This window comes from Zeus faber (genome assembly GCF_960531495.2).
Source record: "Zeus faber genome assembly, chromosome: 7".
Taxonomy (NCBI): Eukaryota; Metazoa; Chordata; class Actinopteri; order Zeiformes; family Zeidae; genus Zeus; species Zeus faber.
In genome coordinates, this window is record NC_137203.1 from 9,423,192 (window position 1) to 9,446,494 (window position 23,303).

The following is a 23,303-nucleotide window of genomic DNA, read 5'->3' on the forward strand; positions in this document are numbered from 1 at the left end:
TGACACTTGTCAAACTTCTGCAGCCTTTTAGCGGCGGCGTATAGGGGGGGGTGGCCCAACGACGTCACGGCGCGTCTACAAACACCCGCGTTGTTCCGGAGCGCGTCCCTGGTCCGCGGGGAGGTTAAGTGCGCTTTTTTCGCTGGAAGGAAGTACGGTCCCATATTGTTATTGTTTTTAATCATCAACAACTGCCGCCATAACTCTGATATTTAAAAATGGAAAACAATAAAAATAAAGTCACTTTTCCCCAACACCCCATCCCCAAAAGAGAAAAAAAAAATATATATATATATATATAGTAAATTGCTCTTATATAAAATTGTATATCATTTGACTGTTTCGACAGTATCGTTTCAGCATTTAATGAACCGAGAACGTCGTGAAAACACAGCCAAATTAAAATAAAAGTGTGAAGGGGAAAACGCGACGGGGGAAAAAACAAACAAAAAAAAAACAAAAAAAAACAGCGTTCACCCAAAAATAAAAAGTAAATTAAGGCATTTTTGTCTGTTTAGGATGAGGCTACGTGCAATTAAATGACACACGTTTTCATACTAGAAGAAATAATTCTCGTCTCCATTTTGTTTGCTCAGACTAATCATTGACTGGAAGCCATCCCATCTGAGATTGCCAAAAAGGGAGCGGCTGCCCTGCTATTTGGCACCACATAAAGGATCAGAATGGACATGGAACCTTTGAGGCTCAGGCAATCATTCCTCATTGTCACAGATGTGGAACCAAATGATTGATGGCTTGTTAACTGAAATCTCACAATATACACTACTCACAAAAAGTTAGGGATATTTGGCTTTCGGGTGACATTTAGGGAAAATGTTAAAAGTTCACGCTACAGTGATATTATATCGTGAAAGTAGGCATTTAAGTAGAAGCGTGCAATGGTGATTTCCTCATCTCAAAGAATTGATTGAAACAAAAGCCAACAGTGGTGGGTTTACCACAACCAAAAATGTCAATGTCTCAATAACTTGTCATGTGCCCTTGAGCATCAATTACAGCTTGACAACGACGTCTCATGCTGTTCACAAGTCGACTAATTGTCTGCTGAGGCCTGGCCCCCCACTCTTCTTGAAGGGCGGCCCTCAGGTCATTGAGGTTCTGGGGTACAGAGTGACGAGCCTCTACACGGTGACTCAGCTGATCCCATAGGTTTTCTATGGGATTCAGGTCTGGAGAAAGTGCAGGCCACTCCATTTGAGGTGCCCCAGTCTCCAGCAGCCGTTCCCTAATGATGCCACCTCCATGAGCTGGAGCATTGTCGTCCATGAAGATGAAATGAGGCCTGTGTTGTTCATGCAGGGGCACAATGACTGGATTAATGATGTTATTCAGGTAGTATGGGCTTGTCACTGTACCATTCACAAAGTGTAGGGCAGTTCTGCATTGACTAGAGAAACCTGCCCACACTGTAACACCACCACCACCAAAGGCTCGTCTGGTGACAACAGTGGCTGATGCATAGCGCTCTCCTTGACGTCTCCAACATCGTTTGCGTCCATCATTTCTGATCAACGTGAATCGACTTTCATCAGAGAACAGCACTGAGGCCACTGGTCCCTCGTCCAGCGTAAATGCTCCCTGTTCACAATGAATGAATGGGATGTGGCCAAAGGACGTCCACTTCTATGCCTTTCTGTGACTCTTCCAGTCTCTGTATCTCTGTGGGAACCTGCTAATGACACTCTGTGACACTCTAAGCTCAGTGGCCACTTCCCTCTGAGAACGTCCTGTTTGAAGCCTCACAATGGTGAGGTACTGTTGATCAGTTGTTAGGTGTCGTCTTAGTTTCATGATGTCAGAATGTGAACAGCATGATGAAGAGGACTGTTTAAATACCAATTCTAATTGAACCAGGAAATGTATTGGTCGAATTCATGGATCAAACACCTGTTGTGAATTTTGCCGTTCAGCTCCTTGTTAGAGAACAGCAAGTTGTGCAAAAAGTTCTGAAACACTGAACAGTTGGACATGTGCATTCAAAAGATTAGAGAAGGTCAAATTAAGTTCACCTGTAAAGGTTATTGTGCATTTTAGGTTCATCCTGAAATTTCACCCCTTTTTGTGAGTAGTGTATGATATATCATGCACAGTCATGCAATGTCTTGTTAGTTGTTAACTAATACCAGGTCCTCTGAAACTTGGTAGGACAAAATAAAAAAAAATAAAAAAAACGATAATAAAATGCCTAGCTATATAGTTTTAACAACTTTTAGCTCAAAGTTAAGATAAGTACAGGGGACCTTTAATTTACAACTCCCCCCATCCCTATAGCTTAGCTGCTTCTGGCTGTGCCCCCAGAGGAAGGACAAGCCAAGGATGGGTTAAATGCAGAGGCCTCATTTCACCGGCCACCATCCAAAAGCATGTGCATGTGTGTGTGTGTGTGTGTGTCCGTGCGTGAGTGCATGTGTTGTAGTGTGGTGTGCTGTGTGACAATTAAAGATTCTTCTTCTTCTAGCTTACTGTGCAGAGACAATGACACATCCACCTCTCACTCTGAGAGGAGGAACCGTAACCATCTACAATGATACAAAAAGAGGTAGGCGACCACGGGTCTGAGGTCATCGATGATGTTTCCCTTCACCAGAACTTGGTGTCAACCACACACTCGGCACACTCATGTTGGAAGCCCACGTAGAAAGCCTGTGTTACAAACTACAGCAGGTTATATGTTTTTATGGGAAAATCTCCAAGTGTATGGGGTTGATCAAAGGTCGGTCGGTCAGGTACGGGAACCTCTCAGTACATTAAAAATACAAGCTTGCCCTCATTGTACAGACTGCTTTGAAGGTCACGGAGAAGGAAGATCAGTCCCTACAGTTTATATATGAGCAGTATGTTTTTAGAGGAGCACTGACCCTTTAACCCCTGGCTGGTGATAGAGACCCAGCTGCCTTGTCATGTCATGTCAGGGCTCTGCAATAAGTTTTTTAATGTTTCACCGATGGCACCGTGCATGTACATTCCGATGCATGAATGTACAGCATGGTTGAATGGGCTACCTGTGTATGATGACTAATGTTTGCATGCAGCACCAGTGCAACCCCAGCAACCCCCCAACCTTCCAGGCATAATTGACCCGCAGACTATAACCATCTATGGCCACCAGCTGGCAGCAAAAGCTAACAAACTAAACTAAACACCACTATTGAAAAATAAGTCATCATAGTCGTCATATAATTTCATCAGGTTATAACTTACATTATTATTATATTACTAAAATACTATAAGGAGTTCTGGGATTCAGTCTTTGTCAAATGCCGCAGGTTACTACAATTTAAATCCCCAAGCACAATTGTTTGATACTTAAAAATAATAAATAAATAAAAGCACATCCAACAATTCTGCAGGAACCTTTCGGTAAAGAATTTATTAAATTTTTGTTTCAAATTTGGGACAATTCAAATTAACTTACCTTTTAGAAAGTTAATCATTTTAAAGCTGCTTTATGTCGGTTCTGCTGCACATCTGTAGACCTGATGTGAGAAATAGCAACAGTAGCGTGAAAAATATAATTTGTGGTGGAAATCCCGGCAAGTTTGAGGGGTGCTGAATCAATTAGAAAGGCCAAATCAGACATAAATAAAAAGTATCGTCGGACAGTAGTTCCCCAAAATCTTCAGACAATTGAACATCTTTGATCTTATGACTCAATAAAAATGTTGGTTTTCGTTAATTTAGGCAAGAGTGGGCCATTAAGTTGAAGACTTTGTATTTAGGCATTAAATTAAGCCCTGTCAGATACAGAAAGCCATCAATAACAGAAGTCAAGTCAACAAAAACTGTCACATTAGAAAGTATTTATTGCAGGCACACAGAACTAGAAATAATATTTACAAACTATTAAACAATATTCCTTTTATGAGTTGAACAGATTCCTGGAAAACAGTCTGAGTCAAGAGTTAAAAATCAATCCCCGCTGCAGTTTTGTACCTCCCACTGAAACGCTGCAAGGTGAGTAGATAGTTAAAGCTACATTCAAGAGACACATCAGATTTATATACACTATTCTCAGTATTGAGAAATGCAGTATATCCTTCAAATTCATAACTTTTATAAAAATGTCTTTTGAACCGGCACAGGAAATACAAATAATAATAATAATTAAAACAAAAAAAAAACAAAAAAAAAACTAAATGCCGAGCTTGTATTTACAGTCAACTGACGTAATATAAAGGACAAATAGCCTAAACACCGGTGACCCAGCCAGAGACACTGATGAAAACACTAAAGATGGAATCCATCTGTATACACACTGTGTATAATAGTACAAGCTCCACTTACTATCATATCAACTGTGCATATTATAGAAACATTTTCCATCTTCAACATCTTGTACCAGTGTCCCTAAGGAATAATATCCTCAAGTGATACGACAACAGCAAGTATTTTTTTTTCTTTTAAAAACATAACAAAAGCAAAAAAAAAAAAAAAATCATATTGAACCAAATGATGCACACCCTGCATGTTTTCTAGTTTGCCATTCAGAGAAGAGATCCTAAAAATTCACAGCACAATTTCACACTGTTTCTCTGGTGACATGCTTAATGGAGAAAGTGTTTCGGAGAGGGATCGAGATTGACAAAAAAAAGCTTTCATTTAGGAAAGTCTGAATAACTGAGAATATTATCCAGTTGATTGCCTCCCACCCGTCTCTTTAAAAAAAAAATTTTTTTTTAAAGAAAAATTAAAAAAAAAAAGCAACCAAAACTAAGTTCCACGAAGTGCAAACTATTCACAGGGCTAAAATCCTCGCTGCCATTTCTAGCCGATGTACCCCGCCCCCCCCGCCCCAAATCAACCAATCACAAACATTATTTCAAGGGGTAAAGGTACTGTATGTGCCAGTTCAGTCTCTCACGGAGCTCATTGTCATTGTCCTCGTTTTCGCTCCGTTTCCAAACAGAAGTTCTCAAACGCTTCTTCGATCTCGGGGTCCATCTCGTCATCAAAGAACCTGGGGACACGAAAAAAAAAAAAAAAAAAAAAAAAGGAGGGGGGTGAAGTCGCTCTTTTCACTTGAACTTTCAGGACAAAAACGTCACGAGGCCTTTCAGAAACGATGCCATATGAAAACGCACAATTCACAGAGACGGAGGAGGAAAAAAAAAAAAAAAAAAAAAAACCCCAATAAACGGACACGGCACATACTACGCAGGCAGTGCGTATGATTATATAAGACACACACACACACACACTGTAGTGCTCAGAGAGTCAGAGTAAGCTAAACCCTCTTTCATACCCATCTGCTGACTAATGTAATCCAAGGCCGGTTTTGCCTGTTGCGTTGCGGGCCAGACAATTACATCGACCGGGGCGAGTGGGGCCCACGGGCCAGCGGCCGCACAGAGGTAACGCGACCTCAGCGGAGCCGCGTGGCCCAGAGGTTACGCTGCTCATTTTTTGCCGGAACGGGGCCAAAAGTATTTCCCCTGGTCGAAGTTTGGGTCGCAGAGCTATACGGTGATATTTTCTATTTATTTTTTTTTATTGCCATGGAAACTAATATTGCATGAGGCCAATTGGAATACGAGGGAGGAAGAAAAAAAACAAATTTCTATAGATTCTACGATATATAGATATATTGAGATTTTATACATAAGAGCCAGCTGACATCCATTAGAGAATATTTCACGGAACAAGCCGATACAGATATCGAATATTTTAATTAATTTCCGACAATGGTGCTTGTAGACAATAGATTTGAATCCTATTGCAGCATAGATTTTTTATTTATTTTTTTTACCCAGTCCTATAAGTTTAAAATTTGTTCTCCATTCCATATGTAGACTGAAACTGACATTCCAGTTTTAAGAAAAACGAAACATCTTTTCGACTATTTCGCTCTGAGACCACAGCGGAGACTGAGTTATAGTGACCTTTGCCTCCCACCATGTAACCAACACGGTGTAGGCATCACCTGTCCGCACGGAACGGCACGCTGGGGCAGCCAGTGAATTGGTCAAAACCCACCGAGCTGGGAGCCTGACGGTAACATCCCTACTACGCCTGCATGTCGTCATGCTTGTACTCACAAGTCGCTTTCCCCATTCTCCTCGTAAAGCTCTGGGAAATATTCCTCCCGGTCCAGGATTTCTTGGTATTTCTCAGAATACTCTTGAGAAAGAACGGAAAAAGGACAAGAGGAAACACAAGTCATTAACGTGCTGAAGCACCCCGTTCTGCCATGAAATTTGGAGATTTGTTTTTGAATGTATGTCTTAATTGTCAGTTGAGCTTGTACGGTAACCGTTTCAAGATGAACGTGATTGGAGGTTGGCCGAACGTGATCGGATCCAGCTGCGGGGCCACGAATGAAAAAAAACAAACAAAAAAAACAAAAACGCTACAGCCAAACTCTGGCTCGAGGTGTAGCGAGAGAGATAATATTTTTTATTGTGTCCACCTGGGTCTGCTGCTGTGAAGGGAGTGCCATCTGCAGTGTAGAATGTGGGCTCGTTCTGAGGGAAAACAACAAGGCACGACAGTGAGAATAGAGCCGAGCGGCGGCCATAAAACCCCGGAGGAGGGGCCAGGGCGCGGCGGACATACCATGAAGTAGTTGGGGTCGTTGTCCGGCGTGGCGTGACAGGCGGCGGCGGCGGCCTGGACCCTGCCCCAGTCACTGGACCTCAGCTCCACCAGTTTGAGGAGCATCTGCTTCACATCCCTGAGATGATTTATATATATTTTTATGAAGTCAGTCTTTTAGGTCATTATTTCATACCCAGGGCTGCTGCACATTTGACATGTACTGTGAATAGGGCTGGGCAATTTCGGTAAAAATCCAATCTCAATACTTTTGGTGAACACCTCAATATTGACAATGTGGCGATATTTTGGGGGTTCTTTCATTATCATCACTATTGGTGCTTTCATAGCATATTTACACACAAGAATGATCTGAGAAACAATCATTAGTAAATGACGTTATTATGACCATGCAGGTAGAAGCATTAATAATATTCGGATAATGCTGAGCTGGACAATAAAAAACATTGTTTACCCGTGTTGTCATGAAATAAAGACACAAATCAGTGGCAAATTACAAAGAGAAGCTATTATATAATTATAAATAAAAAAAAATCCTAAATGTGGAAATTAAATTGAACAAAATATAGTCTGAAATATAAGGAGGAGTTTTATATGACAAAGTAAAGTTTAAGCCCATCTTGGATGGGATGATCATTTTTTTGAATTTTCAATCTTGGGCTCTTAGTCGTTTTTAACAAATAATTCAGAAGTCATGTCGATGTCAGTGTCATGTAGAGTCCTCCATTCATTATAATGATAACACATTTATTGGTGGCATTAAAAAAATAAAATTAAAATAAAAAATTTAGCCACCGACACTGAACCTAGAGCTACAGGGACATATGCACCTGCTGCAGGAGGCGTCCAGCACGATGTTTTCTATTCTCTGAACCAGCTCTTGCATGTATGGCTTTCCACTCTCTTTCCATGTGTCATCAAGAACAGAGCCAGTCAACTGAAAAGACAAAGAACAACATTTCGTCAGCAATGCTGCAGCAACAATTAGATGCCAAATTATTACTATAAACCAAGGATATATATATCATTTTTTTAAAATTAATATAATAAATTAAACCTTGAGCAGCTTGACTGCACAGATGAGGTTCGCATCCGCCGGGTTGGAGAACAGGCAGTTTAGCAGATCCTTCAGAGCGATGAGGAGGATAGCGGCTCGATTTGGAGGTCCTTTTGCACTCTTCACCTGAGAAAATATAAAACCCAAGTTGCTTTTAATTAGATTAGGGGAAAAATAGGCTTAAATTGTTTCTTAAATACAACTCATGGGGGCAACATGTGCAACCACACATGCCTTTTATTTCAGGCACGTAAGAGGACGGCTTACGCAGCCCCCGGCTGGGTAAGGTCCCGGTCACAAACCCGGAAGTGCCTAAGTAAGCTAAGCTGTTTACAAACAAAACAGAGTCACCAAATGAAAATGCAATATTTAGAAAACACTGTTTGAAACAAATTAACAGTGTGGGACTGGATTATATCTTATTTAAAGTAACGTAACTGTGCTCTGTGTAACTCTGGTGAAATGTAAAAATGCGATTATTCTATACGCTGAACCAACACTGACGTCCGAATCGTGTACTCATGCCCACCCCGACGTCACCAAGAAGTCGGAATATTGCCATTATCACGGTATGATTTTTTTTACGTTCGTCCATTCTAAATAGTACATTTTAATCTTTCCTGAAAACGGTTAACGATCGGTTAACCAGGGTCGGCTATCGGTCGGAAAAAACAATTTTTTATTATAGCCCCCAAATTAGATACAAAACTGCTACGGAGGTGAAACCGCGATGACGGAGCAGCAAAAAGACGACACGAAAGGAATGCCAACAGAGGCCTCTCACCTCCAGGTTGAGATAGAGCTCCCCGAGGAAGAGGACAAACGAGTGGAAGCGTTTCTGCACCTCCAGGTCTCCTTTTACGGCCGTGTCCTTCATCTCAAACTCCGTCTGGCACCTGCGGTGGACGGGCGGCGCAGACACGGGCGTCATAAAACGCATCATGGATGAGCATGAAAAAGGGAGCCGCGTGGAATCGCAGAGGAGGGTCACCTTTTGAGAAGCAGCCGACGAAAGTTTCCACTTTGAGGGTTGATGGAAAGATGATGGGACAGGTAGTTACAAAGCCTGGCACCCGTGTAGGAGAAGTTTGGAATGGCGGTCGACTGAAAATAAAAAGGGCAACTCAGAAGGTGCGCGGGTAAATGTATCTAATAATTGAAATAAAGCCCCACGATTACACAGGTCAACAGGAACAGTCAAGTCAAAACAGGTGATTCTATACGTCCCTAACCTTGATGCAAGGATATATCCTGCAACTCATTATTTACCAGTAGCTTCTGAAAACATAGTTTAGGCTATCATTCATCAATAAAGGGGCCGTTTCTGAAGGTGAACAAAGCATGTCGGAACGGGACAAGCTGCTTCATTCTTCGGGGTTTGTTCTTTGTATACTCGCAGGGGGCGGGGTGGTTGGACCTCATATTTTAGGCGTGAGTTGAGATTCTGCTCGTGAAAACGATGGAACTCATTCTTACTCAAAATTACATACGGTCAAACATTGTAAAACACTTCCCCTTCCCTTAAAAAAAACAAAAACACAAGAAACACTGCGGCTGTGCGTCTCTGTACCTGGGTGTAGATCAGCTCTACCAGCTCCTGCAGCAGGTCTTGGGTAGTAACCCAGGAGTTGAGCACGCTGCTTATGTACTCAATGTCCGTGTCGAAGGAGCCCGGCGAAGAGCTGAGGTGGAGCAGGAAGTCTGCCACCATGTCCGCCAGTGTCGGACATGGCTCACTGTAATGGCCTTCGCTGTCGTCATAAAGTCCAGTGTCCTGTACGGGAAGAATTGCCAGCGAATAAGGAGACTGGGAAAAGGAGTCGAACGGAGAATTCCAATGCGGTCTATGGTGGAAATGGAGGGATCAAGGGGAAACAAGATTCTTTGCACGGTCACATTGAGGGACAGGTGCGTAGAGCGACTCAACGCCCACAAGGCCTACAAAAGTGACTGCTGCACGGTCTTTAATTTAAAAATGAAATATGTTTGAGTGAAGTAGAACATTTTTCCCCATGAGGCTTTTTTTTTTGCCCGAATCCCTTTGATTATTTTGAAAGGAGGGAAAACGCTCAAGGGGCTCCACCACACGGCAAAGGTTGCATTAAAAGTCCAATATTTTAAGAGGGGGCTTATTAAATTAATAACATTCTGGGAAATGAACCCCTGCCGTTCGCAGCGCCGTTCCCAACTTCAGGGTCCGAGCCGGCCAATCAGCCAGGAAGAGAGCGGGACTCGAACCGTCCCTTTGACACAAAAAGAACCGGGAACCGGCCGCACGCATTCACGTCGAGACAAAGGAGGCGACGACGGGGCCTGGAAAGTCCCCCATTACCTCGAGGACAGCGAAGCCCGTGGGGACAAACTCCGGAGCATTGACGGAGAGCTTGGACGTCTTGACCAGGCCGTCCACGTTGCACCCTTTGGACGCAGCCATGCTGTTGCTGTAGACATTCTGCGGAGGTTTACTCTGTCTCCTAAAGTCTGGAGGAGGCGGAGGGGGGTGGAGGACACAAACACACTTCATTCTTCTTACTCGATGACAAAGGAGTTTTTGGGCCGTTCAAACCGTCCGTCCGCGCGGGAGATCAAGACTAGATATCTCACGTTGGCCCACAAAGCAATAACTTGGCAGAGAATTGGGACAATTCGGGGAATATCCGCACACAATACATTGCATTGTTTAGGCTGGGCCAGCTCGTTGTGCTTCTGGTCTGGCTTCTGAGGTTAGGACAGCCATTCGTTATCCACGTCTTGTTAAAATAACACACCATGTGACACGGGGGCAGCTTTATTTAGATGGTCATGTCAGCTTACGCATAGGAAAAACAGGTGTGTGTGTGTGTGTGTTGCTACTCTTAGCTGTGATCCAGCCGTTAGATTAGCGAGGGGGCTACCAAGCTAGCAAAGCGCACGACCTGTAAATGCGTAATTTGGGGAGTAACGTGTATTAAACCAAAATAGTCCATCACGCAACAAGCGACCGGTCCGTGCCCGGTCCGTGCGGGGGAGGGGGAGTTGACAGACGAATCGAAACCTAACGTTGTTTTCACTTGCGAGCTCTAGCCAGCTTTCTACCCCCACCAGCTAGCTCGCTAGCTGCAACGGGGAGCTAGGTTAGGCAGGCAGGCGGAATTAGCCCGGCAGCAACCTCGCTGGTGGTTACTTAACCACCAATGTAAACCACACGATTTAACCGGGCCACAGGGAGTTGACCCGCGCGGGGGAAAGGCGAACGGACCGGCCGCGAAACCGAAAGTGTCGGTTTTCAAACGGGGCTCGCTCCAGCCGGTATCCTACCTCCGCCGGCTAGCTCGTTAGCCGTGTTTACGTTGTTCTCGGACGAGGGGGGCGACGTTTTGGGCTGCCTCAGGGGCTCCCTCTGGCTGAAGAACGCGTCTTTCGGGGCCGCGTCCGCGCCGCCGTCCCCCAGGCCGGGGCGCGCGGACGGCAGGAGGGCTCTGCCCGCCCCGGGAGCTCGGTCGAACTTCTCCTCCATGGCCGCTCCCAAGGCACGGATCACAGGCGCATTTGCCGCGGACGAACTGCGTGTGCGTGCGTGCGTGTGTGTGAGTGTGTGTGTGTGTGTGTTAACGCGGGTCCCCCGGGTGTCTCGACCACAGCGCGGCAGCCTATCTGTCCTTCATGCCGGCGGGCACCGACCCCGTAACGCCGCTCGAACAGTCACCGTACGCGGCTCGGGTTCCCTGCCTCTGACGCCGGACCGTCACCTGCCTACACGGGTCGTCTCTCCGCCGTCATAGTGTCATTTAAGGGCGAGGCGTGCGACCTCTAGCGGCCGAACGCGGAACTTCAGCTGGGTCACGCATTTCCGGGGTCCTCAACGTGGGGTCCCCGGACCCCCACAGAGGCAAAAAGATGACAAGTCCAACGTCGTCATTATTTAATTTACAAGATACAAAAGAGATATATATATATACACACATATACATATATACATATACATATACATATACATATACACAGTGGGGCAAAAAAGTATTTAGTCAGCCACCAATTGTGCAAGTTCTCCCACTAAAAAAGATGAGAGAGGCCTGTTATTTTCATCATAGGTATACCTCAACTATGAGAGACAAAATGAGAAAAACCCCAGAAAATCACATTGTCTGATTTTTTTTGCAAATTATGGTGGAAAATAAGTATTTGGTCAATAACAAAAGTTCCTCTCAATACTTTGTTATATACCCTTTGTTCGCAATGACAGAGGTCAAACGTTTTCTGTAAGTCGTCACAAGATTTTCCACACACTGTTGCTGGTATTTTGGCCCGTTCCTCCATGCAGGTCTCCTCTAGAGCACTGATGTTTTGTCGCTGGGCAACATGGACTTTCAACTCCCTCCAAAGATCTTCTGTGGGGTTGAGATCTGGAGACTGGCTAGGCCACTCCAGGACCTTGAAATGCTTCTTACGAAGCCACTCCTTTGTTGCCCGGGCGGTGTGTTTGGGACCATTGTCGTGCTGAAAGACCCAGCCACGTTTCATCTTCAATGCCCTTGCTGATGGAAGGAGGTTTTCACTCAAAATCTTAGGATACATGGCCCCATTCCTTCTTTCCTTTACACGGATCAGTCGTCTTGGTCCCTTTGCAGAAAAACAGCCTCAGTTTTCTTTCTCCTCCAAACACGACAAGTTCTATTTTGGTTTCATCTGACCATATGACATTCTCCCAATCCTCTTCTGGATCATCCAAATGCTCTCTAGCAAACTTCAGACGGGCCTGGACATGTACTGGCTTAAGCAGGGGGACACGTCTGGCACTGCAGGATTTGAGTCCCTGGCGGCGTAGTGTGTTACTGATGGTAGCCTTTGTTACTTTGGTCCCAGCTCTCTGCAGGTCATTCACTAGGTCCCCCCGTGTGGTTCTGGGATGTTTGCTCACTGTTCTTGTGATCATTTTGACCCCACGGGGTGAGATCTTGCGTGGAGCCCCAGATGGAGGGAGATTATCAGTGGTCTTGTATGTCTTCCATTTTCTAATAATTGCTCCCACAGTTGATTTCTTCACAACAAGCTGCTTACCTATTGCAAATTCAGTCTTCCCAGCCTGGTGCAGGTCTACAATTTTGTTTCTGGTGTCCTTTGACAGCTCTTTGGTCTTGGCCATAGTGAAGTTTGGAGTGTGACTGTTTGAGGTTGTGGACAGGTGTCTTTTATACTGATAACGAGTTCAAACAGGTGCCATTAATACAGGTAACGAGTGGAGGACAGAGGAGCCTCTTAAAGAAAAAGTTCCAGGTCTGTGAAAGCCAGAAATCTTGCTTGTTTGTAGGTAACTAAATACTTATTTTACCGAGGAATTAACCAATGAATTCATTAAAAATCCTACAATGTGATTTCCTGGATTCTTTCCCCCCATTCTGTCTCTCATAGTCGTAGTGTACCTATGATGAAAATTACAGGCCTCTCTCATCTTTTTAAGTGGGAGAACTTGCACAATTGGTGGCTGACTAAATACTTTTTTGCCCCACTGTATATTATACCTGTCTAAAATACGTCTGTATATAGACAAATCTATAAGAATAATACATCTCATATTCTGGGGTTAAACAGGTGGTGTCTGTGGCCTATCATGTATGAGGTTGAGGATCCTTCATTTCTAAACCTTATGTTAAAATATTTGCCAAAACACCTAGTACCTCTTCGATTCAGACACGTAATCGTGCTGTTTTGTTGTCCAGTGTTGTTAATTGATCTTGTCCACTTCATTTGTTTGTCCTTTCCCTTTATATTATGGTATGTATTTACTTTTCTTTTGGTGGTGGGGGCAATATTGTTGACAATTCGTCCAGTGTTTAATCATCACACGTCATTGAATTGTTGTGAAAATTGTCAGCGTTGACATTTTAATAAGCAAAAATGTCAGATTGAGGGCCCTTGGTATGAAATCCCTGATATAGTTTGAAAGATACTGCTTAACTTTTCTTTGTAGTCCAATGAGAAATTAACTTCATACAGCCCTATCTACAGATATATATTTGAGAGTTGGATATTTCATTTGTGTGTTATCATTTGAGAATATATTCCCAACCACAAGTATGTCATCATTATCACCCTGGCACATTTTAACAAGCACTACACACACACACACACACACACACACACACACACACACACACACACACATACACACACTAGAGGGGCGGGGGTCTGTGGAAACCCTCAGAAGTACCCCTCTCTCCCTCTGCTTACTCAGTAGCTGCCCACTACAAACATGTGTGTTGCACCAGACCTCTCAACATAAGCATTCATTAGTTGTTTTAGCCCCCAGTCATTTTCCACTTGTTTCCCAAAGCTGGATCACATTATGTCAAAGAGCATTCCCATTCCAGAGATGTGGATACCCACTTTGATACCAGATTGCTGCCCTTATTTTCTGTTATTGCCGTTTTCCCTGTACCGGTGTCTTGGAGGAAGTTCAAACATTCACAAGTCTTGGGAATGTGCACGATTACAGTTGACTTTAGCCTTGGTATTTAGGGGAGTATGCGGGACATACAGAGCGCCAAGTAGACATTTTCCCGTTTATGGAATAGTTATCATCTTGGATTGTTGACATGCTGCCTAAATCATCGGCAATTACATAGCTGTATAAAGGCTGATAGACATTAAAAACAAATGAATCAAGAAAAACAAAAACAATGCACCACTATGCCGACCGGTGCATAACCGAGGTGCAGTGACCAAACAGCAAACACAACGCAAGACTTTGTGTCCAGGGCGTGGATCGAGTCATGGAACACAACCCCATATGTTTCCACAAGCTGTGCATCCATACGGTCATGCTGAAATGCACTGCAGCATTCCGGGGCATTAATCATTCGTTCCGGTGATTCCTTAAACCGTCATTAAAGGACATACCGAGGAGAAGCTCAAGGTAAAGGCTTTCGCCCCCCACCACCACCACCACCACCACCCCCCAGATGTCTGGAATCCCGCAACACAAACATTTCCAGTCTTCTGGCTCCGCAGGGCCAGGGGTCCGGCCGTCTTCGAAGACCTTGAGCACACAGACGCAGCCGGAGTCCGTTTCGACGCCGCGCTCACCTTCCCTCGGTTACTGTTCCAAGTTTTCATGTCATCCCAGAGATAGATGTTCCAGAGACGGGTGGAATGAGGGAACATGAGGCCCGGAAGCCTGTGGTGTTAATGTTCTCCCCCCGGTCTTTTGATCTGGGATCGAGGCAGCTGCCATTGATTAGTGCATTTGTAGATGATTACCGAAGGAAGTGGGTGGCCAGGCGCAGGTCATATCAGTGATCGCTCTCTCTCTCTCTCTCTCTCTCACTCTCACATCGCCGCTCCAGCTCTTCTTCACATCCGTTCAACTTTTCTCCGCCCGAGGCAATAGGGCTCCTCCGTTAAAAACCATCTAACACCGATTGTATACATCAACATGAACACGTTGAACCCGTGCTCTCGGTCTCCCAGCCTCACCACTTCGTGCGGCAGGCCTCCAACTTTTGGGGGGAATGTTGGAGCAATGCAGCAACAGGGTGACCGGGGGAAATGATGTCAGCATCTCCAGCCCTAACCAGGAGAGTTACCTCCCTCCCATTTGATGTGGTCGGTCTGTATGCTTCCAGTTTGTTTGGGAACCCTTAACCATTAGCGCAATGGTTGCCACATGGAATATCTTGCCAGGTATGAATAGTTGCCTTTTGTTTCCATTCTAACACAGAGGGCCTGGGAAGTAATAGCTTGCCTCATCTGAGGCACAGTTTCTGGTCCGCCTTGCGATGTGTGAAGGTACAATTTGACCTTGAAAAAAATTTAAATAAAAACAAGCACGAGGGCCACGTTGCAAGTGGAGGAATTTTGCAATTTTATTTTCACATAGTAGAGTTCCTATAAAATGTAAAGAATGCAATGTACATGTCCCCTCCAGTTAAATATTTCACAAAATAAATAAATCATTTCAGTACAGTCAGAACATAGTGGTTAAGTATCAAACTTTGCTTTAAATGTGTAATATTCACTATTGTTTAATTGTTTAATAATAAACCGACAGAGTATTTTCCGTATGATATCCCCCCCCCCCCCCCCCCCCCCCCGTCGCCTTTATGTTACAAATCCAGTTTCTCAAGTCAGAATGTCAACTATAAATAACAGCTTGAGAGAGTATTGGACCTACGCACATACAGGTCTACTGTTCGTCAACACGGACTGTATCTTCTGTATGTTTCTGCATGTTTTTGCAAACCATTTGGCACAGAAGGACCAGAAATATCACGTCCTGTGCCACAGAAAACACAGATGCCCACTTCCGTCGAAAAGCAAAACACGACCTCAACCCTAGTCCATAGCGGAGACCGGTTCTTTTTTTCTCATCAGTCAGTGCCTCGTTGCCAAAGGACAGGCGTCTCATTGAATGTCTTTATTTGTACATTTTTTTATTTCAGTGTTCAAAATGTCTCTGTCCAGTGCTGAATATATATATATATATATATATATATATATATATATATATATATATATATATATATTTTGACTCTCGTTGGACAGATCCGGTCGAGTTCACCCCAGTTCAGACCATTATTGGGAGGAAATGGGTGGACGTGTTCTTCCTGCGTGTTTTGCGGCCTCTCAGCGGCCTCCCGTGGACATTCAGACCCACAAACATCTGTCGCTTCTTGTTCCTCCACTCGGCCGAAGCGTACGTGTTGTAGCCGTTCTCCTCGATCCGCTCCTTCAGGGTGCAGTCGATGCCGAAGTCTCTCTGGAACACGGGAGACATGAAATATTTGAGCATTATATCCCGCGAACAGCGAGTTCCATCGAAACGAAACACTATTCTCCCGCACAAGCCTATTGTACCTGAGATGGTTATCGAGTGCTGCGTGCCATTAATGAGGCATAGTTCTGTCAGACAATTTGACCCTAATTTGGCTGGCCTATTTAAGAAACCGGTCCCTCCTGCCCTACCTGCTTTGCTGCCTGCTTTGCTGCCTGCTTTGCTGCCTGCTTTGCTTGTTGTGTTGCCGTCCTCCCTCCACCTCCCCTGCATCCACCTGTTTGGCTCTACTCTTCTATCCAATGGGGGATTCGAACTCCAATATTGCTAGATCATGAAGTATGCCTATGATTTCTGTACACCTTGCCGGGAGTGATGAGCAGTCGAGCCCGGGCACCCAAACTCAAACAATCCTAAATAAATAAAGATCATTTTAATTAAATCTAAGAGTTGTCTGTCAGATCTGTCGTTATGACTTTTTAGCCCGCACTTTGGGTTTGAGTGTGTCAATTAACTTTGGGTGTACTGCTGACAGTGTTTCAGCAGTGTTTCGTCCTGGCCTGGTTATGATCTGGAGTTGAGCGAGCAGCCAGAGCGGGAGAGATAAGGCCTCCTTTGATAAACCCAGAAGAATCTAACACTATCTCTCCCTCTCTGGGCCTTTCAGATTGACCTCTGACCCGGATACTAACCGCTCCGTACAGTTCCCCCTTCCTGCTGATAGCCAGATAGTAGTTGCTGCTCAGCCCTTTGATGGCCACCACCCCCACGTCGACCGAGGTGATTTCCAGAATACCTGAAACACAAAAAGAGTGTGGTTTAGAAAACCTAATGAGCATGTGCATAATTATCATAACAAATCCAAAACATTCAGATGTGACACATAATTCCAGATCTGAAGCCACAGACGCGGTGAAAGATCCATATCCCTGTGCAATAGGATGGAGGAAGTCGAGGCCGTAAAGCCATTTCTCGGTCCATAGTTGCTTCAGATAAGAGTGTGTGGACAAAGGAACAGTGTCTGGTCCGGAGATGACAGGTCAAGCACCACTACTACACATCCACACGGTGGTATCCATACATGTTCACAGGAAGCAGTGTCATTTTAACCAGAGAGTCTAGTTATGCTTGTTTCAGAGCACGGCGTCACACGCAAGGCGTAACATGTTTCCCAGACGTTACAGAGCACTTAAATGGGGGAACGCAAACAGTCGGCCTTGACTGTAGTGTGCTTGTCATTTATTCCGGCAGGATTCGAGTCGCTTTACAACCTCCACCTGGGGAACAGATGTCATCGGTACGTGTCGTTTGATTGGAAAGTAATAGGTGTGCAGCGGGGAAATTCTTGACTTGTTTTTGTTGTGTTCGGCATGTGGGATGCCAGGTCCCAATGCAGATAATTCAGGTTTCCCAAAGGCTATTAAAGGGTTCTAATTTATACCCCGGTAACAAGGCGCGGTGCTGTTTTTGCAGACAGCTTTGGTTATTTGTGTGGTCTCAGTATCACAGGTCACAGAGGTAGAACTTCCTACTGCGTCCTTTGACCACAGGACCCACTAGTCTCATCTGACACTGGTGTTTGTGTGTGTGTGTGTGTGTGTGTGTGTGTGTGTGTGTGTGTGTGTGTGTTGATTTGTTTCGGTGTTTATTTGCATACCTGAGTGTGCATTTGCGTGTGTGTGTGTGTATGTGTTTGTGTGTGTGTGTGTGTGTGTGTGTGTGTGTGTGTGTGTGTGTGTGTGCGCTGGTCCCCTTGTTACTCCTGTGTTGGTGTGTAAGCGAGTTTGAGTGTGTGCATGTGGTTGTGCATTTGTGCTTGCCTGTGTGTGTGTGTGTGTGTGTGTGTGTGTTCTCATCTGCATGTGTATATCAATGTGTTTATTTGTGTTTGTGCTGCAATCATGTCTCTGTATGTGTGTACCTATGCATGTGTCAGTTTTCATGTCACCTCTGTGTGTGTCTATTTGGTGTGTGTGTGTGTGTGTGTGTGTATGTGTGTGTGTGCGTGCGTGCGTGCACGCGCGTATGTGTGTTGTGAACCCCCCTCGTTCCCATGGCACGTTTGATTTCATACCTCCCTCGCTGACTTCCTCTGCTCACTTCCTGTGCGGTGTGGTTATTTTATTCCGATAACCACACATGTGTCTACACTCGCACACACACTCAGTCACACACACACACACACACAAACACACACTCAGCAGCATGGGGGTGTGAACTCTGAGGAGACGACGATACCCTTTGATCAGATGTCCGTTCCCTCCCTTGTCTGATGACTGTTTGTGTGGCAGGCTGCTAAACTGTCAAACCCACTCACTCTGTGGCTAGGGCGGGGGGGTTTTGGGGAGGGGGGGTGGGGGGGTGCTGGTGGGGTGGGGGTGGTGGCTGGAGGTGGAGGTGGAGGGCAGCTCTCGGACACGGAGTTTTTGCACATGCACCGAGCGGAGGACGCAGGACGCCTCCCCTTAAAAAATACAGCAACTTCCCCGCGCGTCCGCCGGGTCGTGGCTGTATCCATTTCCAGTTCATACAGCGGCACCTCGGGGCGGCGAGGTCGGTGGCGGTGAGGCAGCGCTGGGGACTGCCACACAACGGCCATTGAAGATCTGAAGGGACCTGGTTTCTGTACGGGATCGGGTGTCTGGTGCGGAGCGAGGATGTAAGACAATCTATGCCTGGTCTTTGGCTGCTCTGTAAACATGGGAGGGATGAAAGGAGTCCGAACAGAGACGGACAGAAGGGCCATGACAGTGAGACTGGGAGGTGGGGGGGGTGGGGAGGGTGCAGTAGGGATTAGAAAGGCTGTAATGAGCACTGATCAAAGCCACCCACCGGAGGCAGGGGTGAGACAGGCTTTATGTGCACACGCACGCGCACGCGCTCACACACACACACTCATGTGAACACACACAGTCAACACTGTGGCAGGTGAATGTGCACTTGCAACACTGCGAGGCCGTTGAGCTACCAAACCTCCACCCGGTCATCTCCACCCGGCTCTGCCTCTTCGTACCCGTGAACTTAACAATGTCTCGAGCCCGAGTGTGGGAAACTGCTGAAAAACAGAGTATGCTCTTTGTTTTGTTTCCCGCATATGACACCAGACAGGGATCAGTTTTACAAATCACATGTCGACTAAAATATCGCCTGGAACTCCCGTACTGTGGCGGGTCCGTTGCATGCTTGTTACTCGTCGCTAATGTGTGGCTTACTTGTTATGCTCGGTTTGGCGTTAGGCATTAAATGGTGCGTTGGTTGTGCAATGGAGGTGCACAAGGCCAACAAGAATTAAAGGTGGTTTTTCCACAGTGGGATGCCAAAAAACATGTGTTTTTCTGTTGTTATCCTCAGTTACCATCTTTTCATACTTCATGTTCAATAGAACAAGAAAATTCAATAGATAATTTTCACATCGTAATTGCTCTGTTTTCTTGTCGCTCAACTGTGGACCAAGCTGAGGCAAAAGTCACGCTTTATATTTTTGCCATTCGATAAATACCACACTGGATGTAATGACTCAGAGGGGATATTCTTCCCTCTCCCCACCACCCGTCGAAAAACGACACATCCCTCATCTTAAATCTTCGGAGGAATAACATCTGTCATTTGCGCAATGGAGGACTACTTTAATGATGGAGGAGAATAAGCATACATGCATACTCTCTCTCTCACACACACACACACACACACACACACACACACACAGACGCACACACACATGCACGCACACACACACACAAATACAGAGAGACACACACACATGCCTCGCACGCATACACACTTAGCAAGAGTTCTGCCGAGAGGCATCTTGCACACATGGCCACTTAAGTATTGAAACACAATTGGTGGCTTGACACACACATACACACACGAATGCACACGCACACACACACACACACACGCACGCACAGAGGCACACACGCACACGCACACACACACGCACGCACAGACGCACACACGCACACACACACACACACACACACACACACACAAGATATATGCACTCACATGCATGCACACATGCACAGATAATGTTGACAAGTTCGACCTCTCACACCACTGCAGCCGTTGGTAATTACCTAAAACTCTCTCCCTGCAAAACTTTAGCTCGAGGCTTATTCACCAACTTGCCAGAAGCTGGACAACATGGCTGGCTGTGTGCATAATAAAAGAGCAATGTGTCTTACTAGAATTAAGCTTAAAGTCATTCATGTTTTAATTATGTTTTAATTTTGTACAAATATTAAACTCCCTTAACTTTATTCCCTCTCTCTCTCTCTCTCTCTCTCCCTCTCTCTCTCTCCCTCTCTCCCTCTCTCTCTCTCTCCCTCTCTCCCTCTCTCTCTCTCCCTCTCTCCCTCTCTCCCTCTCTCCCTCTCTCCCCCTCTGTCTCTATCTGTAACCTCAGCACAGACACCCAGCGGGTTAGGGAGCCATGTGGGACAGTTTTTCGCTGGCATCCCCATAAATCTGCGGGAGGCTGGATTCTGCCTCTTTAACAGACAGTGAACTGGGTCCTCGCGGGGCCACAGGCAGCACCCAAAAACTAGTAACACATCAAGCCCGACACATCTCGCCGTTATATTCATCGAATCAATTTGCTCTCGAATAAAAAAATCCCGTATCGCCGTTTTACAGGACAAGCTTGCCGCATCCCGGCCCAGGACAAGGAGGGCCTTCTTCCAGCCACTGCGCGATAACTTGATATTTTGCCTACTCAAGGGACCGTCGATGGTCTACAAAGGACCTCAGCCCTGGGATCATGTCTAGCCCCAGGCGCTGAAGCAGAGAGCGGAGCTCTTCTTGTGTAGTATCCCTTACCGTGTGAACCCGATATCGCGGCACATAATCCACACACAGTGTCCCCAGACCCCCTCAGGACGCAGCTTTTTGATGGCACCACCATTGATACTGAAGACGCACTGCTTTGATGTGGCCACAATGACGGCCCGCCGCGTTGTTCACAAGGTTGTAGCCCTTTACTCTCCCCGTCCTCCCTAAACTCTTCCCATCTTAATACCCGATCCACACACACACGCACACACACACACACACACACACATACACACACACACACACAAAAACAGGTTAACCAGTTCCCCTTTGAAAAAGAAAACGCAGTCCTAAAAATAGGTCGTATCCAATAAAAGGAAACGGTTAATCACCTCTGAAACTTCGTAACAATTGTGTTCCACATAAGTTCGCACGCCGCCTCCGTGGCGAAGCTCGCCGTCGTTTTTTGCGACCTGCTCGAGTTCCACGACTTTGAAAGATAGCGTCGTAAAAATGCCGGCAACAAAGGCACGGCGCTGTGATATGGTCAGTAAATAGAGTTGTATCTGTTGTGACCCTGTCAAAGCAAACATCTCCTTTGACACTTTGCTTCCATTCGCTTTTTTCCAATAAGTCATTTTGATTGAACGTGTGGTTAAGCACTCCCAAGGGGAGCGGGGGTTCCATATTCACTAAATCGTGTTTTGGGAAGACACAGGGGCAAGAGAGAGGGAGAGAGAGAGAGAGTGCATGCGTGTGTGCGTGCATGTGTGTGTGTGTGTGTGTGTGCGTGTGTGTGTGTGTGTGTTTGTGTGTGCATGAGTATGAGCATGTGTGTGTGTGTGGGTGTGTGTGTATGTGTGGTAGTGATTAGTGAGCACATGTGTCGCCGTTGCCTGCTATATGATCACACACCCACTGGAGCATGTGAGTGGCCGCTGGCTCGCAGGGCACACACACGTAGCTCGCTGGAAACGCTGCGAGGCTAATGAGAATGTTATTTCTCGTACCAATATGTGGAATCATGCAACATGTAATCACTTTAAAGACATGCTTTCTGACGCGATCGAGTTAAACGGCTGCGAGTGCTTTAAACAAAATGTCTAGCCTGCGTCCGAGGGTGTGTAATTTGTTTGATTCCAGGCAGTTTGAGTGGGAGAGGGAGAGTCTGAAAGCATCAATTGGATTGACATCCATATCCCACCACCCCTGTTCCTATGTGGCTCTTATCAGTTGTGTTTATGCTGGGCTGTGAAGACTGCCTGATAGCGTCCGGGTTATCTGTTCTTGGTCCATTTTAAGCCATCTGAGAGCTACCATCATTGTGCCGAATGTTTGGACAGCGGAGATACCAGTAGGATGTCTGGTTTAAAACAAAACAACTACTCCAATTAGGAATGTTTCATCCCTACTACTATACCACTACCATGAGCTCCGAACAGAGAGAGGGGGGAAAAAAGAAAAGCAAAAAAAACGGGAAAAAAAACACATTATAGGATTTTGAATAATACTTTCAAAAATATATCTTATACTATTCTTATATGTTATGCTCTTCCTCTCCCACCTTCCCCCAAAATTTAATGCATTTTTCTTGATATCAACCATTGTCTAACCCTTATCAGACAGGAGGATGAGAGCAGGTTTGAGGAGAGAGTACAACAATGATCTTTTTCTAATTTATAGTACATGAGGACATCATTCCAGAAATAACTTACTGAGGGGGTCATCCTTGCTTTTGGTGCCATTGACTCGTCCATTCTTATCAATCCTCAGGAAAAACTTCTGGAAAGAGAACAGCTTCCTTCTCCGAATGTCCCCCTGCAGATGGGTGTAGCTGCGCACATGCCTCCCTTGCGGCCCCCCGGTCCGACTCAGGATTTCCGACCTGGTCGCCACCTCGGTCTCAGAGACGTTCAGCGGGACGCGCTGGCCTCGCGGGGTGCCCAGCCTCGGTCGGTCTCTGCGAGCCTGGTGGCAGACGGTCCCCGGCAGGGTGAAGGACAGGACCACGAGGGCGAGCAGCAGAGGCAGAGACTGGGCGGAAGACCTTCCCCTGGAGCTGGTCCCGGAGCCGGAGAGAGCCCCTAACCCTGCCCCGGAGCAGGACGAGGCAGAGGCAGCCTTACTCCCTCCAGCAGCCCATCTGATCAT

The 23,303-nt window shown here is 45.8% G+C and overlaps 2 protein-coding genes across 2 annotated transcripts; both read right to left on the reverse strand.

Moving 5' to 3' along the window:
* Positions 1–4,825: 4,825 nt before the first annotated feature.
* paip1 (poly(A) binding protein interacting protein 1) lies at positions 4,826–11,358 on the reverse strand. Its single transcript, XM_080004508.1, has 11 exons — positions 10,928–11,358; positions 9,963–10,111; positions 9,201–9,404; positions 8,622–8,734; positions 8,415–8,526; positions 7,631–7,756; positions 7,404–7,510; positions 6,574–6,691; positions 6,428–6,482; positions 6,057–6,138; positions 4,826–4,978 (listed from the first exon to the last, which is right to left on the reverse strand). The coding sequence occupies exons 1-11, from the start codon at positions 11,124–11,126 to the stop codon at positions 4,894–4,896; spliced, it is 1,350 nt and encodes a 449-aa protein (XP_079860634.1). The 5' UTR covers positions 11,127–11,358; the 3' UTR covers positions 4,826–4,893.
* A 4,814-nt stretch (positions 11,359–16,172) lies between these two features.
* On the reverse strand, positions 16,173–23,303 carry LOC307232492 (fibroblast growth factor 10-like; the record flags this gene model as incomplete). Its single annotated transcript, XM_080003522.1, has 3 exons — positions 16,173–16,364; positions 17,072–17,175; positions 22,868–23,303. The coding sequence occupies 3 exons, from the start codon at positions 23,301–23,303 to the stop codon at positions 16,173–16,175; spliced, it is 732 nt and encodes a 243-aa protein (XP_079859648.1).

Excerpts from the sequence above, each read along its gene's own strand:
- paip1 (XM_080004508.1), bottom strand. The coding sequence starts at position 11,126 with ATGGAGGAGAAGTTCGACCGAGCTCCCGGGGCGGGCAGAGCCCTCCTG. Across the intron at positions 8,735-9,200 it reads TAGAGCTGATCTACACCCAG|TCGACCGCCATTCCAAACTT; the intron begins GTACAGAGACGC and ends TTTTATTTTCAG. Across the intron at positions 6,692-7,403 it reads CTGGACGCCTCCTGCAGCAG|GGATGTGAAGCAGATGCTCC; the intron begins GTGCATATGTCC and ends AAATCATCTCAG.